Here is a 12,861-nt window from a genome sequence, read left to right as displayed (position 1 = left end):
GGGGTCTGCCTTGTTCCATTATGGGACTACTCTGTGCAGTGCCATACATCAGTTTTGTCATTCATTGTGATAGAGGATGTGGATTGCAGTGAGGTCTGTAGTGAAGAAGGCTTTGTTTAGTTTAGTTTAATTACTGAGTCATTTTTTCTTCACTCTAATCTTCAACCAATTGATTAAATTTAAATTCCCGAGATGGTGTCCCTGTGGCCGCCATAGCACTGATGTGTACTTGTATGTTTGGTTCAGTGCACGTCACAGCTTTGCATGAGACCACCGTAGTTTGACCATAGCACAAACAAATTAAGCTTACATTATGTGTTTGAATGCATTTTTTCAAATTCATAGTGGGCGCCTGTTCAAGCTAAAATGAGGTGTTAAGTTCCTCTTTAAAGGTGCAATAAGAGAAATAGGAAAAGGAAATTTGATTATTGACTCATTTCTAGGTCGTCAAATACTGATTATTTGGGTTAGTGGTTCAGGATGGCAACCAACTCAAAGCATCAGGATTGGACGACCTGGGAGTCTGCAGGCCTGTGGGAAGAGGAAGCAGAGAAGCCTGACCATGAAGGTTTCAACAGCCTTAGTGGTTCTTTCCTTGTTCGCTCTGCTCGATAGACTGTTGATCAAGCAACTCACAGAGTAATGCGAAGGCTCTTAATGAACAGGTAGACTCAGTTGGTTTCTCTCAAGTGTTTCCAGCTGCTCCTCTCTGCACTGTGAAGCTGCAGCTTATTAACACGTGGAACAAAGGTACCATAGAAACAGTAAAGAATCTTGCCTCTCCTGCCTCGGGCATCTTGCCAGGCTTGTGTCACCATTATGGACACTAACTATAAAAGTGTTTTTCAATTACACAGAGGTCTTTTGTAGCAGTGATGAAGAGCAGCAGTAAATGTCAGCAGAGAGGCTGCTGGCTGCAGCTTCCACATACTCACTGCTGATTTATCTGCACCATTTACTCCGAAGATAGTGCCTATCACTGTGACAAGGCACTTAGTCCAATCAAGATCATGTTATGGTATGCTTCCCTCTGGAAGCCTGCAGCCATTAGTGGTTCTGAAGATGAACATAGTTTGACGGCGAAGCTCAGTTCAGAGCTAGAAAGCTAGTGGAATGACTGTCGCAGACAACTTTCAGCATGACTCACAATGAATGCTAATGGTCCGCCACAACTGCTGGAAGTGTGAATAAGCAAGTGTTCAGCTCACAGTGTCAACTTAAAAGGTAATGATATGTCAGTGTCAGTGTTCACTACTTGTTTCTGCTGCCCTCAAGTGGCAAAAAAATCAGTTATTACAATTTTTTACATTTTCCCAAGTCAAAGACTGTTCTCAATAATTGTTACCTCCTCTTTGTCCCCTCTGCTGTCGCTCCTTCCCCTCCTGCTCTTTTCAGGTTGTACCCCCGCCATGCCAGCGCCATGAACAATCTTGGCACTCTGACTCGCAGCCCAGAGGAGGCTGAGCAATTCTACAGGAAAGCACTGGACATCAACCCTCAGCATAACCGAGCTCTGTTTAACCTGGGAAACCTCCTCAAGTAAGACACACACATTCAAACACAAACACCGGAAGGCTGTTTTGGAACAGATGCATGTTGATAGCGCCTACTTTTGATAACACACTTGAGATTTTGCTCATTTTCTTTTCAACAGTTTCTAAGAGAAAGTATTTTTCCTTTCTCTGCAAAAAGCTCCCAAAATCGGCCATGACCCTCACAGCTGGAGTCTTAAACTTCCAACAGTGACTGCGTAATTGTTGCTAAAACGTAAGAAATTCTCATTAGCAGCATGTTCTAGACTTGAAATGAGGTCAGAAGGGATCAGCTCTGATGATGATGAGAGTATGATAGTTTTGTTTCTACAGTTGAAGAGAATGTTTGGCAGCATGTTTTAGACTCAGGGCGTTGCAGCACTCTAGTTTAATCATGCCATCTTGAGTTGTCCCTCCCATGTGAGGAATGAGAATTTCCTTGTCATTAGATTCTGAAATTAACTTGCAGGCTGGAACATTGCCTAAGCCTGAGGTGAGGCTAGAACTTAGTTTGATAGAAAAAAAAATTAAAAATGGAAGAAAAAAAAACAATGCTTTGGCAGGAAAAAGAAAGATGGAATGACCCTCAGGTAGAGCCAAAGAGGAGGATCCCTCTCCCAGGACAAACAATAGATCAGACAGACAGACAGATTCATATTTGTAAGTATGTGAGGCAGCGGGAGCCAGGAGAGAAAGATGTTCCTGGGGGGCCATGGTGTGAGTGAAAAGAGAGGACGAGGAGGAGGAGGAAGAGGAGAAAGCTAGAGAGAGAGAGAGGGAGAGAAAGAAAGACACACAGCTTGTAGCTTGAGGGAACAGAAACAAAAATAAAAGTTAGAGAAAGTGCAGTGTTTATCAGAAGTGAACTTGAACTTTATCAGCAGAACAATGTGAACTCTAATACTAAAGTTAAGAAAGTCATTGAGGCTGAAACAAACCCACTGAGGAAGGTCATAGTAGCAGGTGCGAGGAGATGAGCAATTGAAGGACTAAGGACTATTTACAGGTTAAGGCAAAGAAGTTTTAAGTTTGGATTTAAAGGCCTCCATAGAGTCAGGGGGCTCTATCTTATGCTTGACACCATGTCATTGCTAGTTTTAGACTGATGCAGTTGTCATTTTCATGGCTAGCGCCCAGGTTGTGTAAAAGGCAAATGTACCTGCACCCACCTGTGCGCCCCATGGTCTTAAAGTGATGTTCGGTCAGGTGCACTGAAGGCGGATTGTTATCTTGAGGCAGCGGAAAGTGACAGCGCCATGGACCAACAAAAAGTTGGTCTAAAGTCAAGGGCCGATCTGTTTCCTGCTATTTAAAGGATGTATTATTCAGACAGTAAGATGCTCCTACACAGGCAGGTTCACACCAAGCTTACACTCTGATTTTATGATTAGAGAGGCTGCTTTCATTTATTTTAAACATTTCCATGAATGCAGTCATGTACTGTAACAAATATTGTGGCACATTTAATCAACAAAACAAAAAGCTATAGGTGTAAACTCAACAGGAAACTAAATTTAACCTTTATCTTCTAAAATAAATATGTTGAGACAGGCTCTCGGGATTTATCAGGACAGCTGCTTCACTCCAAACTATTTTACTGTATGTATCTGAACTGTGTGTGTGTTCTTCGATGTGTAGAAGAAAACAGAACATTAATTAACATGAAATACTAACCGATGCTGTTGGCTAGTCAGGATTTTTAAGTAATCAGTGAAGTTAATCAGCTGTTCCTCATGTACAAATGCTCATGTTAAGGGAGAGATACTTAGATCCATGGCTTAATTTGTTCGAGATCCTGCCAGAACAGGATCTGGGACCTCCCACCTATTTGATAGGATCCTGCACCTTCATGGTCACTTTCAAATTAATATTGTATAATATTTATTATTATTTATTATCTATCCTGTCCTTCCTTTATTTCCCACTGAAGTCTCTCAAAAAATTGTTTGTTTGCCTATTTTGAAGGTATTTTAATCTGAGTTTAAAAAAAGAGAGGGAGCAGTCACGTCACGCAATGACGCCTAAGACATAATGAAAGCTCTGAGGTTTGTGCACGAAACTCGAGCTGAGCTGGCATATGGTTCATGCTTTTTAGTGTCTAAATATTTTGGCAAATGATCATTGTAAACCCCACAAGTTAGTGGGCATTTGTGCTGTAATATGTTGAATTGAGTAGGCCTTCGTTTGATCTAAGATATGTATGCGTAGCTGCAAATCTCCACACTGTTCACAATACTGAAATGGATTGGAGGAGATTGATCAGATGGACAGACAGATGGAACATGTCACTAGTTTCTTAGCCTGCTGTTTTTTTGTTTTGTTTTGTTGTTTGTAGATCTTTAGATCCTAATTCCATTTCTCCCTTTGTAGCAGTCAGACCCGGACTGGCCATAGGGAGAACCTGGAGTATTCCCGTAGCGCCGGCCTATGATTGGCCTGCTGGCCTGTGTCTCTCTCTCTTTTTTTTTTTTTAACAGGCTAACAGGCCGGTGTTGCGGCTATCTGACTTTTTTTTCTAAGTCAGAGAGGCAGGCCAGGCCAATCAGAGGCCACTCAGGCCAGTAGCATGTGAGGAGGACAAGAGGATTGGTTTGTTTCGATTAACACCCGCCCCAACAGTCCGTATCAACCACACAGACTTTTTTTTTTTCAGTGAACTTTATTGAAAAAGGTAGTACATACAAACAAATGTACATAGAACAGCAGACAGGTGCTCCAATATATGTGTAACATCACAAATAAATAAATAATAACTAAATCACAATAAACTAAGGTTTTTATTAGTAATGCCAGTAAACTTAAAAAGTAGGGAGGATAATAAATAAAAAAGAGAACACATAAAATGACAGGAAAAGGGAAAAAAAACAACAACAAAAAAACAAAAACAAACAAAAAACAAGGAAGCAGAATGTAAATACATTATTCTTCTTTGAAAAACCTCTCGTATATATCTGTGGATGTGGTGCTTTGTTTAGTGTCAATTAGTGTAAGGGATTTCATGTACTCTTTAAACTCATGCAAGAAACTTCTAAAGTTGGGTGGAGTTTTGGAGTATTTGCATTTGTGTATGTGAAATTTGCCATACAGAATGAATAGGTTTGTAATAAAGGTGATGTCATTTTCTCCATGGATAAAATACATTATCACACTTTTACAGTCAATTAAGATGTTTATCTTGATTTTACACACTATATATTGTTCAAGTTGAGTCCAGAAATTGATAGATTGAGCACAGTGGTAGAATAAATGAGTTAAGGTTTCTGGTTCCATATTGCAAAAACTGCATTTGTTTTCAATATTTAAAAATTTAGAGAAATACAAATGTGTTGGATATATAGTGTGTAAAATTTTGAATATCAACCACACAGACAGCGTGTGGAGGAAGGGGTGTGTGACGTGTGTCTGGTACCTGCTGCGGTGTGTGTGTGTAGTGAGCGGACCGGGAGAGGAGAGGAGGCTTCGTCGATGATGGACCCCAACCCGGGTAAAAAAAAGAGGAAAGGCGGTGCCGAGAGGGAGAGAGAGAAAAAAAGAAAGGCGCTGGAGGATGATGCGGCCAAATGCCTAAAATTGACTAATTTATTCAGGCCCTGGCCTCAGAGCAGTTGGCAGAAGGTACAGAATCATTTCTACAGAAGAGCAACAACATACAACAAGTTGCAGACATATGAACAGCACCAGGCACTGCCATTTGACATAAATGGCTCTCATTTGTAATAATAGCTGTCTTGGCACTACAGCATTATTCTATTAAGCGCTAGTGTTGTTGAATTTTGCTGTCTGTTGCTGACTTGCTGTTATGTATCCCAGCCCAAACATGAAAGCTATGTATTCCAACCTTAGATTTAGGTTGGGGTTCATTAGTATTCCCCGGTATGATAATTAGAGCCTATATAAAATATTAGTCAATATTATGCGATTGCTTATTAGGAACTATGCTCTCGGACTGTATTATACATTGCATATATGTGTCTGTCAGTGCATGTGTGCATGTGTTCTGTGAACATGTGTTCGAAGGCTGTCCCCTCATAGCTGATTAATTGTTTGATTTGGACTTAGTTGTCTTTGTTTATTAGGTTATATTGTAGGCTACACATAAAAAATATGTGCCAATGAGGCAGTTGATATTCTACATGACATGACTTTTTATGTATAGCTGTAACCTTGGCACTACTTATTATGTAAAACCTTTATTCTCTTCTATTAAGTGTGTTGGCGGATTTTGCTGAGGATTGTTGTGTTACTGTATTTACCAGCCCAAACATAAAAGTTACTGTATATTCCAACCTTAGATTGTACAATAGGTCCCATATGTGGACTTCTATTTGGAATGCACTATGTGTGTGTGTGCGTGTGCGTGCGTGTGTGCATGCGTGCCCATGCATGTAGGTGTGAGTGTGAACGTGTGTGTGTGGGCAAGGCCAGGGTGGCCTAGTTACATGACTGACTCCTGGCCTGAAAAAGGTCTCCCAGTCCGGCCCTGGTAGCAGTCCACAGTCCAAACAGAGGAGACGGGTCGACAGTAAGGAGAAAGGGACAGTCAAGAAGAGAAGGAGAAAAAAGGGAGAGTGCAAACAGTAACGTTAATTAGGTGTTGCTACACACCTCTCCCTGCTGATTCTGAATGATTATTGTGAATGCTCTGATTAATAAATGTAAATAAATAGTGCTCAGTTTGAAACAACAGTTTTAGTTTTGTTTACTGCCAGCCCCCAGTGTGCTGCAGATTTTGACTTTTTCACTCCCCTTGACATGCCGGAACAGCACCCTTGGGTATTTTGTTTTGTAAGACTGTATAAGTTGCTTGCTGAGACACTTCACCACCATCAGAGGTGGAGATGATCATTAAATTATTGTGATTTACACATTTAGAGGAGGATGCTTTAATCAAAAAATTAACAAGGGAAGGAGACAGTCTCAATGTTATAAACTAAGCTATCATTCTGGTACTCTGCACTATATCCCTGACTAGCCATATTAACTAGGCTAGTAGACTCCACACCAGCACGAACTGTATCACTAGCAGGCTCTCTATTTACCTGCGACCTGCTAGTGCTACATCACTAGTGTCAAACCTGCTTCAAACACCTGTCTATATTGCTAGATAAAACAACAGCGCCGACTCCAGTAGGATGAAGGCTGTCCACTATCAGCAGTTGGTGGCGACCACAGAAAGAGGGTCAGTTATCCACGAACCTATATCCCTGCTCCCTACTTTGATGCGCCAGCCAGTGGTTTTAGCTGTAAGCCTACTGTACATCTCATCATTACCCTGCATGGGTTAGGAACCAGGAACAATTAATCGATGCCGACACATCTCTCTAGCAACCTGAAAAGTCCTGGCTAGGCTATCTTTCGTGATCTCCAACTGCTTCAGATGTATAGTTGGGACCAGCAGGAACTACAATGTCGCTGTAGCAACATTGTAACATTGCTTGTAAGATTAGCCTCTATGTCAAAAGCTCTGGCCCCAGGTAAACAGCATACAGTGGCTGGCGACGCTAACCTAACTCTGTGCGTATCAGATAGTAGTATTCGCTATCAGAATGTGAGCCATTCGGTAAAAAAAAAATTGAAAGTCGACCAGATTAAATTATTTTATCCCTGTTCAAGTTAGCCAAGCGCTAAACCAGAAGTTAGCTGGCCTCTAGTGCACACACTCTATGGGCCACACAACACGGAAGATCTAGATATTTTCATACATGGGAAGTCAAGCTTTTTTGGCTTCAAAACACCACCGAGCAGCTTTCATAGGAATGAATGGGGCTCCAACTCCAACACTGTGTCCAGATTTAATATAATGTCCTTGCCTCTGTAGGTATAAAAGGCTCATTCTAAGGCAGTGGTTCCCAAACGTTTTCTGCAGGGCCCCCTTTTTGTAGATAAAAAAAAATGTCAATGTTAATTTATTCCATTCTAGCCTGTCCTTGTTTGGTTATTGGTTCGTTATTCTTATTTATTATTTATTTTGTAGTCATATATCCTCTTGTGTTGTTTCACTTTCTGCCTCCTGCTTACCTGTGTTCTAAGTGTTCTGTTTACCTCCTGTGCTCTTCCCCAGCCTCATTCTCCCCCACACTCATATCACATCAGTCTCATTAGCACTGCCCTGCTCCCAGTGACTCTCTCCCTCATCCCCTCTTTAGTTTAGTTTGTATTTAAGCCTGTCTTTTTCCCTGTCTGTTTTTCGTCTTGCGTCTCTGAGTTCCTGTGCTGTTTCCCCACTTCAGTCCTGTGTCTCCTGTGTTCCTCATGTTCCTGGCTGTATTCCCACTATTACCCACGTCTTGGTTTGTACTTAATTTTAGTTTTTGTATTTTTGTAGATTTGTTCTTGTGTTTTTTGCTGCCTGCCCTTTGAATATGGACTATGGACATCTTAAAGCTCACCTTTTGTTTGTTCACCAGCCTTCCTCCTCATCTCTTGCGTTTGGGTCCTGCTTTGTTTAAACCGTAAGATTGCACCTAAATCCTACACACTGTAACTTTAATTGGTAATCCTGCTTTAGGGTCATTCCATACCAACTCACCAAGTTCATGTACTTCTTTTAAATTCAGATTGATAAATTAATTACATTAAATCATATTTTATATTTATGTTTTCAGAACCAACAAAAATCCCCAACGGATGCCATATCCACTGCCATCAACTCAGTAGAACACTGAAACAAAATGTGGCAACTGTTGCACCTTTACCCATGACTTCTCCCAGTTACCTACTCTACTACTTGTATGTCCCTTTCAATTTAGAGAAAGTATGTAATGACTTGTTTAGGAATTGAAATTCAAGCCTTAAACACTTGGATTTGTCTTGGAACTTAGAAATAGGTCGTACATTAGAACTTGATTCTGAACTTCATACCCAAGATTCAGGACTTACTTGGTACTTGCAACACAATTTTTCTGTCTCAACGCCAATTCACAGCAAAAGTCATCTCATGACACTTTCCAAATTGAGCAGGTCTAGCCCATACTCCGTGATTAATTTAAATTTTTTTTTTCTTTTCCTAACTTTTTTTTCTTATTAATATTTGTTGGTCTTTGTATGTGTTGTGTGTGAAAGACTGACACACACACGTTTTTCTTCAGAACATACACTGCCTTTTACTCCAGTCTCATGGGTAGATCAACACTTCCTTGTTTCATTTGCGCACGCTCCATGCATAACGTAGCATCCCATAATAATCACACAGTCTCTTAAAGGTACCTTAACCACTATTTAGCAACATACAGCAAACCCCATGTATCACGGTGTGACCATGTTATTAGAACATAACAGTATGGCTTTATTGAAAGGACAGCTTCAGAGATGACAGGAAACAGGGTAAGAGAGAGGGGGGTTGACACGCAGCAAAGGACCCCAGGCCGGGACTCGAACCCTGGGCTGCTGCAGCAAGGACAAAGCCTCATGGGACGCCTGCTCTACCAACTGAGCTAATAGGCACCCCTGAGTCATTTAATTTATTAAAATTAGAACATCTATCAGTGCCTCCCTAGAAATATGAATCCCAGGATTGAGAAAGAACATCCTGCCAAGTATATTTTGTTGTCTGTGATTAAACTGGAGATTGTCACCTACATAGTATAATCAACAAAACATTTTGAAACTTTATGACAGTGATTCAATGCACTAATGATATGGAACCCATTAGTCACAGTGTGTCACTGTGGACAAACAGAATTGAGAAATACGTAGAAACATAGCCTGAGTACTCTGATGGAAATGAATGGTCAGCTGAAGATTAAGTGGCATTAGTCATACTGGAGTCATAGGCTGTAGGGCCTGGAAAATATTGATTTACCATGCTTGTCAATTACTTTGACTCTTGAAACCGCCGCTGTAATCTGACATGCTCTTTATACAGCTGTTTTTTGTTTGTTTGTTTTGCACTCAAACAGCGCAGACTGCCCTCAGCTCTGCTGGCTCTAATAGAAAATTACATCAATAATAGAAGCTGAATTGAAGTCAATTATAACATCTCAGCGCCATTATCATCTCTGCATTATAAGTAGAGCCGTGTGATGACCAACTAAGCCATCGATCCACTGTTGCAAGTTCACCACAGCTCTCTCTCTCTCTCTCTCTCTCTTTCTCTCTCTCTCTCTCTCTCTCTCTCTCTCTGTGTGTGTGTGTGTGTGTGTGTGTGTGTGTGTGTGTGTGTGTGTGTGTGTGTGTGTGTGTAAAAAGTGTATAATCTATGGCTTTGATTGGAAATGTCATACTCTTGCTATTAATGATGGTGATGATGATGATGATGATGATATGTTCCAGATCCCAGGGGAAGGAGAAAGAGGCTGTAACTCTGCTGAAGGACTCCATACGCTTCGGTCCACATTTTGCTGATGCTTACTCCAGTCTGGCATCACTTTATGCTGAGCAGGTGAAACATCCAGAAATCACACAGACACTCCTCTCTCACACTCACACACATATGCTCACCCCCTACAATAAATAAGTTTATTCAGGTGTATAATTAGTACTTACTTCTTTGAAACTAAAATGGCAAAATATCCTTTCAGTTATTTTTTATGTGATTATCAAAGATATACTTGCCTATACAAAATACCTATACAAATATTATAGTTAAGTATACTTGGTTTATACTGGATGAGGGGTTGAAGTACCAAATATTAAATGATCAAAATTAATGAGAATTGAATTGAAATGCGGGGGGAAATGCATGTGAAATGAAAAGAGGATTGATCATTTATTAAGTGATTTCATTAATTTAAAGCTGATTTGATTGAAAAAGTCGTGCTATGGTGAAAACAGTCATATTTTAAAGTGACTACAAGGAACTTTTAAGTGTTTTAAAACATCTTGTGATTCCTCTGATGATTATAAATGAACTGTAACAGCAAACGAGACCATCAGTGATAAGACTGCTATTTGTGCTTGAGTCCGATCACATATATGACATATAAAATCTCAGACAAATACATTGTTTAATGGCGATCGATCCTGCGGTCTCTGTCATTTGCTTCCAAAACAAATGCACACGCCACCGGCACGCGCTAGCAAAGATCTGTACAACAGCAGGTGTTGGAGTTCTCCCCGAGGGACGAGAGGGTCGCCTCCATGCGACTGCAGGTCACTGGGGGGAAGGCTCTGACTGTTGTTTGTGCGTATGCACCGAACAGGAGCTCAGAATACCCGGCCTTCTGGGAGTCCTTGGGTGCTGTCCTGGAAGGGGCTCCACCTGGGGACTCCATAGTTCTTCTGGGGGACGCTCACGTGGGTGACGATGGGGAAACTTGGAGGGGGGTGATTGGGAGGAACGGCCTGCCCGATCTGAACCCGAATGGGGTTTTGCTATTGGACTTCTGTGCTAGTCATGGATTGGCCATAACGAACACCATGTTCGAGCATAGGGTGGCTCATAAGTGTACCTGGTACCAGGCCACCTTAGGCCGAAGGTCGAAGATAGACTTTGTGGTCATATCATCGGACCTTCGGGCATATGTCTTGGACACTCAGGTGAAGAGAGGAGCGGAGTTGTCATCTGATCACCACCTGGTGGTGAGTTGGATCGGGTGGCGGGGGAGGCTGCCGGACAGACCTGGAAAACCCAAACGAGTAGTGAGGGTGAACTGGGAACGTCTGGTGGAGGCCCCGGTCTGTCAGGTCTTCAACTCCCACCTCCGGAAGAACTTTTCGCTCATCCCGGGGTAGACTGGGGACATGGAATCTGAATGGACCATGTTCAGAGCCTCCATTGTAGAGGCGGCCGCTAAGAGCTGTGGTCAGACAGTCATCGGTGCCAGTCGGGGCGGCAACCCAAGGACCTGCTGGTGGACACCAGTGGTGAAGGAAGCCGTCAAGCTGAAGAAGGAGGCCTTTCGAGCTTGGCTGGCCCAGGGGTCTCCTGAAACAGTAGACTGGTACCGGGAGGCCAGGAGGGCTGCAGCTTTGGCAGTCGCTGAAGCAAAAACCTGGGTGCGGGAGGAGTTTGGTGAGGCTATGGAGAAGGACTTTCGGTCGGCCTCAAGAAAGTTCTGGCAAACCATCCGACGACTCAGAAAAGGGAATTCCAGGGTGCTGGAAAGGAGGGTCCGTCCGATCATCAAACCTCTGATTCAGGAGGAACAATGCGGATTCCTTCCTGGCCGTGGAACAGTGGTTCAGCTCTTCACCCTTGCAGGCTTGCTGGGAGGGTCATGGGAGTTTGCCCATCCAATCTTCATGTATATTGTGGACTTGGAGAAGGCCTACGACCGGGTCCCCCGGGGAGTACTGTGGGGGGTACTGAGGGAGTATAGGGTACCAGGGCCGTTGGTATGTGCTATCCGGTCCTTGTACGACCAAAGTGAGAGTTGTGTCCATATACTCTGCACAAAGTCGAATACGTTTCTAGTGGGTGTTGGACTCTGCCAGGGCTGCCCCTTGTCACCGATCCTGTTTGTGATATACATGGACAGGATCTTAAGGCGCAGCCATGGTGAGGAGAGTGTCTGGTATGGGAACTTCAGAATTGCGTCTTTGCTTTTTGCGGATGACGTGGTTCTGTTGGCTTCCTCAGCCCGTGACCTCCAGCAGGCATTAGGGCGGTTCGCAGCCGAGTGTGACGCGGTCGGGATGAGGGTCAGCACCTCTAAGTCTGAGGCCATGGTTCCCTGCCGGAAAACGGTGGATTGCCCCCTCCAGTTGGGGAGTGAGCTCCTGACCCAAGCGAAGGAGTTTAAGTATCTCTGGGTCTTGTTCACGAGTGATGGGAGAATGGTGCATGAGGTGGACAGACAGCTTGGTAAAGCATTTGCAGTATTGCGGGCGTTGTACCGGACCGTCGTGGTGAAGACGGATCTGAGCCGCAAGGCGAAGCTCTTGATTTACCGGTCCATCTATGTTCCAACCCTCACCTATGGTCACAAGCTGTGGGTAGTGACCAAAAGAACGAGATTGCGGATACAAGCGGCCAAAATGAGTTTCCTCCGTAGGGTGGCTGGGCTCAGCCTTAGGGATAGGGTGAGGAGCTCAGACATCCGGAGGGAGCTCTGAGTAGAGCTGCTGCTCCTTTGCGTCGAGAGGAGCCAGTTGCGGTGGTTCGGGCATCTGATCAGGGTGCCTCCTGGGCACATGTCCAACTGGGAGGAGACCCCGGGGCAGACCCATAACCCGCTGGAGAGATTACATATCTCATCTGGCCTGGGAATGCCTCGGGATCCTCCCGGAGGAGCTGGGAAGTGTTGCTGGGGAGAAGGAGGTCTGGAGCTCCCTACTGAGCCTGCTGCCACTGCGACCCGACCTCGGATAAGCGGAAGAAGATGGAATGGAAAAAAAATGGAATAGTTGCTAATTATAATTTTACTTACAGTTATTTGACACATATTTC

The 12,861-nt window shown here is 43.3% G+C and overlaps 1 protein-coding gene across 1 annotated transcript in view; it reads left to right on the top strand.

The window, feature by feature from the left end:
- tmtc1 (transmembrane O-mannosyltransferase targeting cadherins 1) overlaps positions 1-12,861 on the top strand; it is a 281,545-nt gene that overhangs the window by 234,204 nt on the left and 34,480 nt on the right. Inside the window, exons 11-12 of the mRNA XM_073481208.1 lie at positions 1,396-1,539; positions 9,804-9,912. Of these exons, the coding sequence (XP_073337309.1) occupies positions 1,396-1,539; positions 9,804-9,912 (253 nt within the window). The remainder of the gene's footprint in view (positions 1-1,395; positions 1,540-9,803; positions 9,913-12,861) is intronic.

Source organism: Pagrus major, chromosome 14 (assembly GCF_040436345.1).
Source record: "Pagrus major chromosome 14, Pma_NU_1.0".
Taxonomy (NCBI): Eukaryota; Metazoa; Chordata; class Actinopteri; order Spariformes; family Sparidae; genus Pagrus; species Pagrus major.
This window is presented reverse-complemented; position numbering and strand designations above follow the sequence as displayed.